Source organism: Trachypithecus francoisi, unplaced genomic scaffold (genome assembly GCF_009764315.1).
Source record: "Trachypithecus francoisi isolate TF-2019V2 unplaced genomic scaffold, Tfra_2.0 Lachesis_group0, whole genome shotgun sequence".
In the NCBI taxonomy this organism is placed as follows: Eukaryota; Metazoa; Chordata; class Mammalia; order Primates; family Cercopithecidae; genus Trachypithecus; species Trachypithecus francoisi.
In genome coordinates this window covers 90,779,050-90,792,845 of record NW_022681453.1, presented here as the reverse complement: position 1 = coordinate 90,792,845, position 13,796 = coordinate 90,779,050, and the positions used below count along the sequence as shown (strand labels likewise).

The 13,796-nt window shown below is 38.4% G+C and overlaps 3 protein-coding genes across 8 annotated transcripts in view; 1 reads left to right on the top strand and 2 right to left on the bottom strand.

Moving 5' to 3' along the window:
• The window catches only part of CLDND1 (claudin domain containing 1), a 28,116-nt gene extending 26,999 nt beyond the window's left edge, over positions 1-1,117 (bottom strand). For 3 of the 6 annotated variants that reach the window (XM_033211531.1, XM_033211533.1, XM_033211527.1), the window contains exon 1: positions 903-1,094. The gene's annotated coding sequence lies outside the window, so the exon portion shown is untranslated. Of the gene's footprint in view, positions 1-594 lie in introns of all 6 variants that reach the window. The other 3 variants (XM_033211530.1, XM_033211528.1, XM_033211529.1) reach the window with 3 other exon arrangements.
• A 1,963-nt stretch (positions 1,118-3,080) lies between these two features.
• On the bottom strand, positions 3,081-4,251 carry LOC117083618 (60S ribosomal protein L38-like). Its single transcript, XM_033211525.1, has one exon. It carries the CDS (start codon positions 3,504-3,506, stop codon positions 3,162-3,164), a length of 345 nt encoding a protein of 114 aa, XP_033067416.1. The 5' UTR covers positions 3,507-4,251; the 3' UTR covers positions 3,081-3,161.
• A 5,729-nt stretch (positions 4,252-9,980) lies between these two features.
• On the top strand, positions 9,981-13,477 carry GPR15 (G protein-coupled receptor 15). The gene has a single exon (XM_033211524.1). It carries the CDS (start codon positions 10,111-10,113, stop codon positions 11,191-11,193), a length of 1,083 nt encoding a protein of 360 aa, XP_033067415.1. The 5' UTR covers positions 9,981-10,110; the 3' UTR covers positions 11,194-13,477.
• Positions 13,478-13,796: the final 319 nt, after the last annotated feature.

Here is a 13,796-nt window from a genome sequence, read left to right as displayed (position 1 = left end):
CCATACGGAAAACAGAGTTGAAGAAGTTTGTTAACCCCGAGGGAAAGGTTGTTCTAGGTGTATAAAATAGCAAAGAGAACAATAACATATAATAATGCTAGATAGCAATCTCTCCCTAATCCATTAAAGCTAAGCCACGCTTCTTTACGTTGCCAAATGCTTCACTCCTATCTACTCTCCCTAGTCCTTATACTTCTGAACCTCCTCAACTGAAACCTTGCTCTCTCCCTAAACCCTAAATGCAACATATGTCCGCAAAAACTAAATGATCCCTCCTCAGCCAGACAGAAAACTCTCAAAATATCAACACTCCCAAGGCGTGGACAGGGCTCAACGGCAGTAGTAAATGGCCGCGGTAAAATGACTCAAGGCGGATCGCGCTGAGCCAAATACTACACGGCAAGTATACACCATGACCACACCAAACACCTTACAAAGGTGCACGAAAACAGACTCGCAAACTGGGGTTGCTGAGTTTGGAAAATTGGAAGTGACTCAGGAAAGATAAGGGCAATGACAACGATAACTCAAAAAGTTGGATTTGCATTTTGATTTTTTAAAAATCCCCCCTTCATCCTGGTGCTCTCAAATGACCTTAAAGGGTCCCAGCACTGGGAACCGCGGTTCTTCAAAGCCAGACGCCTGGAGCGGTCACCTCCCGGGCCTCACGGCGGGGCCGGAGAAGGCCAGGGCTGGGGCGGGGCAGCCGTGCGCGGCCCCCAGCCAGAGTCCCCCGGTACCCGACCAGGCCCCGCCCTAGAGGGCTCGGCCCAGGGACAAACCCGCCGCTCGGAACCCGCCCAGTCCCGACCACGCCCGGGAAGGGGGCCCCTCTTCAAACCGCCCGGAACATCGAACCGCGACGCGACCCCCGCCCAGCGACGCAGGTCCCGCTCACTCACCGCCCATCCTCCTGCTCCGCCAGCTTCACCCTCTAGCTCAGACCACAGCACCCTACTCTCCCCGCGCCTCCTCTGACGCACTTCCCTGCAGAGCCCGCCCCCTCCATAACTCCCGCGCCTCCGCCTCCACCCTCACTCCGGGCCGGGCCGCGGCCCGGGGCCGAGGGGCCTTGTGGGAGTTGTAGGAGGGACAGACTGAAAGCTGTCTGAGGCGGCGATAGGCATGCTGGCGCCGCGCGCGGCGCATTGTGGGAGATGTAGTTCAGCTCCTCAGGGCAAGCCCGTGCGCTGAAGGGAAGTCTAGGCTGTTGGATTCTTGCATTTTAGGGAGGAAGGAACAATGGTCCAGAAAGTAAAGCGGCCCTGTTTCCGGTCACCTATAGTCAATGACCGTGACCTGTATAACTTAGGTCTGATTTTTAGGCCTATGCTTTCCCTATCACACCACCCTGCCTCTAGATTTAAGTATAAATGAACAAAAATGGGATTCTACTTGTGAAACGTTGACCCGTTTTATTTCCCTCTCCCAGAATCCCTCCCATTGGAGCAGAGTCCTTCTCGTTTTATTGCATAAGTTTAGGCTAAGAAGTATGTGACCTGGCAGACAGTATCCATCAAGAATGTAATGACATTATTTGGGTTTCATAAAATGTGTGTTTGTAGCTGCCTATTTTTTATGACAAGTGATACTAGCTTTCTATTGCAGTAATGTTGTTCCTTTTAAATTTTTTTCATTTAATTTAAAAAATATTAAGTTAATAATACTGAGAATACCAGATATGTCAAAAAATGAATAAAAAATTGTGGGTATAGTAGGAAAAAGACTGAAATTTGGGGAACATCACTCAAGCAGATAAGGTCATGGACAGCATTGGAGATTGCAGATGATGTGTGGCACACAGGCAACAATGTTTCTGAGCCCTCAGGTTTAACACAGAAATTCATGGACAGGAAGCAGGGACATCTTAACAATAACATGAGTGGAACTATTAACGTGCCCTGGGACCAGCAAACGGTGGATTTCTCAACAGTAACCTACAGAGAAAGCTGACTCAAGGACCAGAGGGTCTCTCAAACCTCCACTCCGTGTCCCCTAATGCCTTGTAATTTAGCACAGGAGAAAGATGGGAGCTTCAAGTTGATACTAAATTTCTACCACTTGGACAGATTAAAGGCATGATATGTTTCTCTAAGTGTAGTTACATTTCTTTCACCTGAGTGAACCGATATTCATATACAGCACATAATAAGCTAGTAGCCAAATATATTCTAACTTGACTCTGGATTTTCACATACAGCATACAATCAAAAAAAATTTGTCAGAGGCACCAACTAGAGAAAGTGGCGGAGGGGCACAGGCAAATTGTCAGTGTGTAGTAAGACGCATAAATGCCTTTATACTCCAGGAAATGTCTTCATCCATTAGCCTTCATTAGAAATCCCCTACTTTCCGCCAGTCGTGGTGGCTCACGCCTGTAATCTCAGCCGTTTGGGAGGCCGAGGCTGGCGGATTCGGAGGTCAGGAGATGGAGACCATCCTGGCTAACACGGTGAAAACCCGCATCTACTAAAAGTACAAAAAAATTAGCCGGGCATGGTGGCGGGCGCCTGCAGTCCCAGCTATTTGGGAGGCTGAGGCAGGAGAATCGCTTGAACCCGGGAGGTGGAGTTTGCAGTGAGCCGAGATCGCGCCACTGCACTCCAGCCTGGGCGACAGAGCAAGATCCGTCGCAAAAAAAAAAAAAAAAAAAAAAGAGAAATCCCCTACTTTCGGATTTACCACTCCACTGAGATCTTGTGGTCAGTAACCAGGCAAAAGAGAAGTTTAAAGGAGAGTAAAGAAGAAACAACTTCAGTCTATAGATAAAGGAACTAGAGAGAGTAACTGACTTGGTAGCAAACTTGGATATTAGAGTAACTGACTGCCATGGTAGCACACTTGAATATACTCGTTTTGTGACTTTGGAGAATTAACCTTCTTTAAGTCTCGGTTGTCTTTTCTCCAAAATATGGATGTTGACAGTAACATCTATCCCACATGATCATTGAGAAGATTGAGAAAATACATATACAATGCCCAGCACAGGACCTGAGGCTTAGGAAAGAATCATTAAATTATTAGTATTTGCAAATATTCGTTGAACGTCTACAATATCTGAGTAAGCTTAGTGAAAACAGCTTTTTTGTGTGTTTGTTTGTTTTTGTTTTGTTTTGGTTTTGGTTTTGTATTCTAATACAGTTCCAGTCAGTGTGGCTGGTTCATTTCAGCTCCTTCACTGCCAAACTAGGAGACAGGGACTGCTTCACTTTCTCTGCCTTCTCTTTGTCACTGGTGACCAGGATATAAAGATACCTGCCGCTTCGAACTTTAAACTTCACGTTGTCCTTATTTTTCTTGATCTTAACAGATTTGGCATCCTTTGTCGGGCTGTGAGCAAAGTCCTTGATTTCCTCAATTTTCGGAGGCATGGCGAAAAGGCACGCAGGGAGCAGGCGCGGACCGGGACAGCGAGCAGCGACCGGGAAAAAAGGACAAAAAAGACAAACAGCTTTTAAAGCTCCTGGATTAACCCTAGAGGCTACCTCTAAATAGAGATAAGCCATTTATAGAGATAGGTGTTCCTGCTCGCTTCAGCAGGTTTGAGAAGCTCTGGACTGACCACCAAATGACTAGGAAAGATTTGCCAGGGCTAGTATTTTGGGCATCCTTATTTAGCCCTGCTCAGTAGATTCCCAGGCCTGGGTTCATATCATACACAAGTCGTCATGACTCAGGAGGTGGATGTTTCTGGGAAAACCTGCAAAGGAGGATGATACTTGCACCCTTCAAGTCTTCAGAATGCCTAGAAAACACTTAGGACGCATTTCACTGACCAACCTAGTGTGAACCTGGAGGTGTCTCCGTGTTTGTGGTTTCGATCACCCTGAGAGAGGACCTGAACGGCCTCTTTACACCCAGTTTCACCAACCACACAACCGTATTTCTGGTTTATCGCTGCATCTTTAGTGTCTCCTAGTTTCTGTTTATGCTTGTTTGTTGTATGAGTAGGTAAAATAAATCCTTAATTAATGGAGCTAAATTTCTACTTCTGCTTCTTACTCTGCTGTTTGAGAAACGGTAGCTAGCCTCATATTTTCACAAATATGAAAGATGATTTTGTGCAACCATGTGGAGATTATGGAATTTAGGTTTAAAAGCAAAGTTAAATGAGGCATCTAGCTGAACTTGTTAAAGATGGTTCTAGTTTCAACAGGAAGGCATTATAGTTATAGCGCATTTAAAATCAAACCGATAACTGAAAATCTAGATACTCAGATGTTGTAACTTGTTTTTACTATGAACTTACAAAACAACCCTTCACACTAGAATTTCCATCAATACCAAATTCTCCAATACATTTAATATTATTTTATTTTTAATTGCACATTTTTAGGAATTAAAAGTTATATCTACATTATAAGATATATTTACATTATGTTTTTTCATGTAATTTTTTTCCTGTTTGCTTTCCTTATGAACTTTAGAAAGGAAGAAAATGGGAATATATACAATTCTGGGTTCCAATCAAAAACCATTTTTAAAAATGTACCTATCTTTGAATTTCCTTGCACCCATTCACTGTAGAACAATAACAGAATCAAGATCAAGGCAAATAGAAAAATGCATCTAAAATGTCTTTTTTTTTTTTTTTAGCAGTTCCAGTAAAGTGCCACATGTAGTAAAAAAAAACTATAATTTTTAGATGCCCATGCTTCTGAAAGACAGCGAATGAGCCATATGTAAATGCGGAGTTTAAGTTTAAATTATCCTTTATTTTAAAATTATCAATGGATCTTTGGTTAATGATCCCTTTATGGACCCCAGGGTCCTCATTAGTAAAACAGTTGTACTAATGATCATTAATTTCACTTTACGATTTTACACTCTAAAATTTTACAGTTTGTAATTCTACTGGAAGAAGAATAATGCAACTACAAAATACAGTTTTTCATAGATCCACAGCATTAGAGTTTCATTGCAGAATTTATATACCCTATACCTCAAGCCTAGGCAATGTACTAGAAGCAGAGATAGTGGCAATTGTAGTTTGCAAAGGAAAAGGAGGAAGACTATGTGCATTCTGATTAGAAATGATACCGAAAAAAAGCCCTTGCTATTTCAAAGATTAACAGTAATTATGAAGGTAAAATTATAGAAGGAAACTTTTTCGATTTCTTCTAATTGACATTTATTAGTATAGAGTTATGAGTATGAATTGTGGACCTCCCAAAAATATCTTTTCAAAAAAATCTTTATTGCAGATAAGAAACTAATATAATAAATTAATTTAATTATTAATAAACTTAAGAGTCTTCATTGAGGGAGTCCTCTTCTCATCACTATCCATCATACTTATTATGAGTCCCTGATAGTGATATTTTTCACATTTATTCGTTTGCAAGTTGCTTCTGATTCAACAAGATGTGCTAAGTGAAAACATTAGCATAAGTTGACAAAAAAATATGCTGCATTAACTTAGAAACATCTCCTCATATTAGTTTATGATGTGACAATCCCAGGAAAATAGAAAACGGAAGCTAAGAAGTTTGTGAAAAGTCCCTACTCTTCGGAAATAACTCAGAATTCAAGCATGATTCATCCCAGATCTACAATCATGTATTGACTATCTATTGCTTGCCAGACACTCTGCTGGATGCCAAGGACACCAACATAAATAAACATAAAATTTGTTATGCACAACCTAAATTCAGATTAAATCCACTATTATGAAGAAACCTAAAGTATATATTCCTAGAATAGTAACATCATTTCTATCTAAGTATTAGTTACCAAGGGAAATAACCCAGTAAATTAAGTGGAGGCCCTCCTAATAGTGAATACATGCCCCTTAATTTGGCATGATATGATATTAAATTATATAGCACTAAATTCTCCAAGTAACTGAGAATTTAAAAATAAAAATAAACTCCTAGAGTATAAACTTAACCATTTGACTTTGCACTTTATGATACTTGTAAGAAATGGACAAGATAATGTATCTAACATGTGAATATATAATGACACTGTTTGATAAGATTAATGAGAAATAATTAGTTGCTTCACGTTCTTTGCCATTTATTCTGGGACATATCAGCAGAGCATGTGTGAGTCAAAGGCTTTGTATCCAGGGATTTCTTTCTTCTGTGCTATATGCATGCAATCTGATGAGTCTCCACCTGATACGGTGGTTGACAGGGAAGAGGCCGAAGTAATAGAATCATAAGTTCAATAAGCCTAATTGGGGTGGCTCTATTATTAAATCCTCAGCCTGCTGGTGAAGCAGAGGCTGCAGCCACAGCAAATAATAATGGATCCACTTGAGCAGACATTTCAGTAGAGAAAACCTTTCTCTGTCTTCATCTTCAACACCTGAACCAGTTCGGGGCATAACTCAGGAATTGGAACATGGAATAAGTAGGGCCTAGAAATCTAAATTAATTCTTCAAATTTTGTGATATTCAGACTAAAAGACTTCCACAAATTTCAAATTTTGAGGTAACTTTTAAATCTTTTTAAAAAATTAGTCAAAATAATAACAAAACATAATATATAATGTTGATTAACGTATGTGAATTAGAACAGTGATTCTAAACTTTAGCGCTTTAGTGTGTGTAAGAATCACCTTGAATGCTTGTTAAATACAAAGTCCTAGACTTCTTCCCCAGTGATTCTGACTGAAGACATCTAGAATAGGGTTTGGCAATCTACAGCTTAGCAAGAGTCCCTGATGACTCTAATCTGGGTAATACTATCTGACATTCACAGATTCAAAACAATGGCTTTTTTAAGAGTCCAAAAAGAACTTCAGTTGGGTAACTTCTGTATGCTGGAGGCCAGTCCAGAGATAACTAATGGACTCTGCCTTCAGGTTGCTCATTATCAGCTGCAGGGTCAGATACAAAGACAACTAACAGTGTGAAATGAGACAAGTACTTTGTAACCAGTATTTTTAAAGTTCTTAGGAAATACAAAGGAAGAAGCAGTTATTTCTGCCAGGAGTCAGGGGGGAAAGTTGAGCGTTATTTTCTGAGAAATGGCATATATGCTCTAATTCAGTTACTAATACTTACATCTTATTCTTTTTTTTTGTTTTTGCCATCACTCTGTTTACACTGACTTTTCGTATGTTTATGGAACCCAGTGTTGCTTTTGAGTTTTGATCTATGTGTGGGTGTCTATTTTATTGTTAGTATCTTCATGTTTATTTGAAAGAACACTCAAACTCCTAAAATTGACCGTTGTACCAGCTTATTTACAACCCCACTTTAACCAGCTTTATTGTGAATTCTGTCTTGTACTAGCATTGCACTCTGAGGTACTCAAAGACTGGCACTATGCTATGTGTCCGTTTTTGGCTTAAAACATTTAATTTGTTTTCTGATTTGGGTACCAAGAAACTGTTGATCGACGGTGGGTATTCTCACACTGTAGCAGTCTACCATTAAATATCATACTTCAAAGTGGCCATATATGATAAAGCAAACGATTTTATCTACAACTACTTCAATAGTTTGCTGAGGAAATCGGATTTGAGATAGTTTACATCAGCAGTCCAGGAACATTTGAAATTTGAAAAAAAAAATGTAAGAGATACAGAATGAATGTGCAGCCAAATATTTTCCTCTACAGTATGAGCATGAACTCTTTTTCCATTTTATAATATCTTTAGGTAGAATTCTTGAGACATATCGAAGGATTAAAAAAAAAGGTAGAAAAACCTTAGACCCAGAATCAACCTTATTTTCTCAAATGTCAAAAGAACTTATGGTTCTAGGGTGCAACATTCTAATATTAAAATTTTAGTACACCTAAAGAATATACATGATTAGTGCTTTAACACACAGGCACACAGATATAGATGATGTGTTTAAATATTCTATATTACCCTATTAATCTTTTTCGAGTAAATATTGTCCTACTCCAATTTTTGACAAAATGAATGATTCTATTAAATAATTAAAGCTTACCCAGTGGGAAAGATTTCTGTCCCAGAAATGTCAAAGCGGTTAATTAGTTTCTCTGATCTGTAGTCTATATTTAGTAAAGAATATGCCCTCCATGAAATTAAATGAATTGCGCACAGCAGTCAGGGACACAGGAGAAGGCAGGCTCAGGCCCACAAATCAACTCCAGAGTGACTTCTGGGACTGTCCCAGGTCAGAGGAGCCTTCATCCTTCCCTGACCTCAGCTTACTTGCCTAAGACTCAGGTGACACTATACCGTATCAGGAGGAAGAGGGAAGGAGGAAGTGCCACCGGCGGGATGATTCTTTTTAATATACTAATTACTGAAGAAATAACAATTCAGCAGGGCCAGGCTTGGTGACCCATGCCTGTAATCCCAGCATTTTGGGAAGCCAAGGCGGGTAGATCTCTGGAGCTCAGGAGTTCCTGACCAGCATGGGCAACGTGGTGAAAACCCATCTCTACAAAAAATGCAAAAATTAGTCCGGCATGGTGGTGCATGCCTGTAGTCTTAGCTACTCAGGAGGTTGAGGTGGGAGGATTGCATGGGCCTGGCAGTGAGCTGTGTTCAAAACACTAAACTCCAGCCTGGGTGACAAAGTGACACCCTAGTGAGACCCTGTCTCAAAAATTAAACAAACAAACAAATGAAAAAACAACTTAAGAAAGGACTTCAAATGTTTAATGACTATATTTTCATCCACAAACATACATTTTTCTATGAATAGCAATATCAACCTGAAACTAGAATTCTGAAGATTAAATCAGATAAGAGAGAAGGAGAGTGCAAGAGAGCCTTGAGTCACTTTGGCCAGTAAAGAGCTGAAATAAATGGAGCCCGCTTCAAAATGTGTTATATTTTACTATGGTCATCATAATACAAAAGGAAACATATGAGAGAAAAATGTGATAGAATTCTTTCTGTTTTAGCCTGTTCCCCAAGTGTTTTATATGTACCAAAAAATCTTCCCTTTTATAGTGTCCATGCTGGCACCTCCATTATGATGTCACTTATAGGTCTATCTGTTGCCAGATCAGTAACCAGCAATTCCAAAAGTGATGTTCACTCATGTGTGGAGGTACCAGAAGGCCATGGCTCAGAAGCTAAAAAAAAATCACTGCTACACAGGTGTGGTATAATGAAGAGAAGATCAGAGGGGATCCAGAGTCTGATGAAGCGTATTTGAGGGTTCATAGGAAGAAAATCTCCAAATCAATGATGTTAACTCTTAACAAAAGGGAACTTCACTGGTTGAATTACAATAGCAGATAGGAGGGTAAAAATAGCAATTTGAGATTTTTAAACCTGTGTTTGTAAGTTACATAAATAACAACAATACCTGAAGTTAGACCCCAGTGAATTCATTTCTGCTAGTTATGCTGGATAACAAAAAGAATGTTCTCAATCAAACCTAATACACTACCATTTCCAAAGCACCAACTATGTGCAAGATGCTATGCTAGTTGTAATGGAAATTTTAAAATAATAATAATAAGAGCACAAAATGTGGTCCCAGTCTTTGGGGGATTTTTAAAAACTTATGAAACAGAATTGATTACATGTGAAAGGAAAGAGCCAAATAGATGGGGAGATTCTCATGCCCTAATTGGAATCATGTTGTTTGACCTAGTTGTAGACTGGTATGATTTGGGAAAATTTTCATTCACTCTTTACACAATGAAAGACTAGTTTTCTTCCTATTTCACCAACAAAGTAAATAAAAAGAATACATCATCATTGCCTTACAATTCTAAAAGTAGAACAGTATCTTCTATGTGAAGCAGAAGGCTAGATCAAAATAAATTTCAGTGTCAAAAGCAAAGGACGTCTTTAAAGGAAGTGGAAAAATCAACTTAATTCACTTCTTAATTACTGGCCTTAAAGAAATAAATTGAATATCTTGAAAAAAGAACTCAAAAAGCATCTCAGTTTCATGAGCAAATGCAAATAAAAAAAAAACCACAACCACAACCAACCAACACCAATCAGAGTGGTGCACCTTGTGGGCCCTTTCTGAGGATTGGCAGAAACTGCATTTTTTAATCTCGGCTTTCATGTTTGTCCAAGATCTTTAAAGGGAGGGGAAAAAATAGAGAGAGAGGCAGGTACTGCATAAAAGAAACTCCCTTGAGGTTTCTAATATTTACACAAAAACATCATAGGTGAGGAAACTCACCAGATTTGGCATCTGCTCTTTGGTGATGGACCCAGAAGAAACTTCAGTTTATTTGGATTATTACTATGCTACAAGCCCAAACCCTGACATCAGGGAGACCCACTCCCATGTTCCTTACACCTCTGTCTTCCTTCCAGTCTTTTACACAGCTGTGTTCCTGACTGGAGTGCTGGGGAACCTTGTTCTCATGGGAGCGTTGTATTTCAAACCTGGCAGCCGAAGACTGATCGACATCTTTATCATCAATCTGGCTGCCTCTGACTTCATTTTCCTTGTCACGTTGCCTCTCTGGGTGGATAAAGAAGCATCTTTAGGACTGTGGAGGACGGGCTCCTTCCTGTGCAAAGGGAGCTCCTACATGATCTCCGTCAATATGCACTGCAGTGTCTTCCTGCTCACTTGCATGAGTATTGACCGCTACCTGGCCATTGTGTGCCCAGTCGTATCCAGGAAATTCAGAAGGACAGACTGTGCATATGTAGTCTGTGCCAGCATCTGGTTTATCTCCTGCCTGCTGGGGTTGCCTACTCTTCTGTCCAGGGAGCTCACGCTGATTGATGATAAGCCATACTGTGCAGAGAAAAAGGCAACTCCAGTTAAACTCATATGGTCCCTGGTGGCCTTAATTTTCACCTTTTTTGTCCCTTTGTTGAGCATTGTTACCTGCTACTGTTGCATTGCAAGGAAGCTGTGTGCCCATTACCAGCAGTCAGGAAAGCACAACAAAAAGCTGAAGAAATCTATAAAGATCATCTTTATCGTCGTGGCAGCCTTTCTTGTCTCCTGGTTACCCTTCAATACTTTCAAGCTCCTGGCCATTGTCTCTGGGTTGCAGCAAGAACGCTATTTTCCCTCAGCCATTCTTCAGCTTGGTATGGAGGTGAGTGGACCCTTGGCATTTGCCAACAGCTGTGTCAACCCTTTCATTTACTATATCTTCGACAGCTACATCCGCCGGGCTATTGTCCACTGCTTGTGCCCTTGCCTGAAAAACTATGACTTTGGGAGTAGCACTGAGACATCAGATAGTCACCTCACTAAGGCTCTCTCCACCTTCATTCATGCAGAAGATTTTGCCAGGAGGAGGAAGAGGTCTGTGTCCCTCTAAAGGGAACTGTGACATTTCAAGCTCTGTTGGTGGGTTTAGGAGTTAATTTTTGTCAGCAACAAAGAAAGAAGTGTTAATGATAGGATTCACGTTGCTTCATAGATGCAAGGAAGAGTTGGTTTTTAAAGAGAGGACTGAAAAATCCCTGTGTTGTGGATATAATTAGGCCATGTGCTGTTTTCTCAGCTGAGCAGACTTCTTCGACCCTTGCCAATCAAGGCCACCAGAGAAAATTCAATTCCCATCTGTCCTTGAACTCTTGGATAAAGGCTCCTGCTTGAACCAGTCCCTTTCTTCATGATTGTTAATGCACATTTGGGCCTTTCCTCTCTAAAAAACCACGGTACCTTCATCCCCACCACCCTTCATACTGGGCTCCAAATTGGACTACATTTAAATGATTCTGCCTACTTTCAGAATCATTTAGAATCTGCCTATTTCAGATGAGAAATGCAGTAACAATGCAGGTAACAAAAATATAATATACCTGCACTCTGCAATTAATTGTTTCTGAGTTACTAAGCTAGATTCTGACCTCAATCTTTGAAGCTTTGTACAGTGATTCTTCATCATCTTCCAGCATTGTACTTCATCCTACGCCTATTCACAATGGCTTTGCATTGGCAAAAACAACTCATGGGGATTTTGTATTGTGTTTGTGATTTGGGACTTTATCATATGGTCTTCTAGTATTTTAACATATAAACATATGGCAGGATTCAACCTCTATTTGCTTTATAAGATATTGATAAAAATGTATCTCATTCATAATGGTGCAGCAACTACTTTTTAATGGGGTTTTACTATGCTCTTTTGTTTTCATGGCCTTTATAAATTAGGATTTGACTTTGCTTTAATCACATGTTTTTAATTACCCAGTTATCTGGTTATCAAATGAAAATGTTATTACTAATATAATTGGAACTCATCAAATCCTTAACTCTACCCCGATGCAGATTATCATTTTGTATTTTAATTAAAATGGTAGTGCTACACATTCCCTATAGCATTATTTGCTTGGTGCCTATAATTTCAAGATAAGATCCAGTAATATAGGGAGACAGGCTGCTCTGTATTCAGCTGAAGTAGAAAATATCTAACAAAGATATCACTTGTATTTTACATACATTTTTTCCATACACAGAAAACTTCTCTTGAATTCCTTTACCCAATAAATAGTTATGAGTCAATTTGTACCTATATTACTTTTGAAGACTTTGATGTGAAAAACATGTAATTAGAGTGACAATCACAAAAGACTCTGTAGCAGCAAGCATGCTACTGTAAACATCTTTTGATTCAAGGGAAAGTGGTTATGTTTTTACCTCCACTGTTGACTTGAATGAATTACCATTTTACTTCTAAATATTAGGTTTGAAAATCAGAAAAAATTTAGAATCCTTTCAAAGACTATCCAATTTAATTTCATCTCATGTGTCTTTCATATTAAGAGAAATCTCAAATATTGGACATCTCCCTGTAGCCTAATTAAAAGCTGAAAATAGAGTTTTTGGTTTTATAAATTGGCAAACTTGTTAATTTTTCTTAAACTATTATTAAATAAAAGTATAACTTCCTTACATAAGTATTCTTCTGAACTGTATTAATTTCTAACAACATATTAATATTAATCCTAATTCTAATAACCTTTTAATAAATTATTATGGTTATAGAAAAAAAGACCATGTAAATATTAACAAATAAATATTCTTGGAAAACTTCAAAACTAAATTCAATGCAATTGAATAGATCTCCAAAAGTTAAACAAAAACAAAGTATAGAAGGTAGAAGACACACATTTCTTTAAAACAAATCAGCAAAAACACCGTTACTAATCATGAAAGTTATTGCCTTTGAAAAATACTGCCTTTAAAAAATAGCTGAATCAATCAGCTAAGTTATTGGTTGGGAAAGGAGAAAACCTGTGCTATTAATTTTAGCTTCACCCTTAATGTTGTGGTACTAATAAGGTCATTTTAATCTTTCATACCTAAATGTAGTGGGTAATATCTATGTCTATAGAATTATCAAGGATACTGTAAAAATAATAAATATAAATAAAGTTTTAAATGTGGAGTAAAAAGTTACTGTATAAAGTGATTTGACCATTTTACTTCTAAATATTAGATTTGAAAATCAGAAAAAACTTAGAATCCTTTCAAAGACTAGCCAATTTAATTTCATCTCATGTATCTTTCATATTAAGAGAAATCTGAAATATCAAACATCTCCTTGTAGCCTAATTAAAAGCTGAAAATAGAGCTTTCGGTTTTATAAATTGGCAAACTTATGAATTATTGATTATAATTAATTGTTGTTATTAATTAATTGATTATTAAGTTATTATTGACTACTTACAAATTTTCAAACTAACATCAAATAATTCTTAATCATTCTCATTTTTAAAATACTGAGATTTTGTTTTATTTCTACTTCTTCACTTTAATTTTGCTGAGAATATTTAAAATAACACCAAAAAATATGTATTATCGGTTTCTTAATACTTTAAATAGATATAATAATGGTAGGCTTTAATAAAATCTTAGTGTATTTTATATTCATAATGTACCAATTCTGAAAAAAAAATAGCTATAATTTTGTAG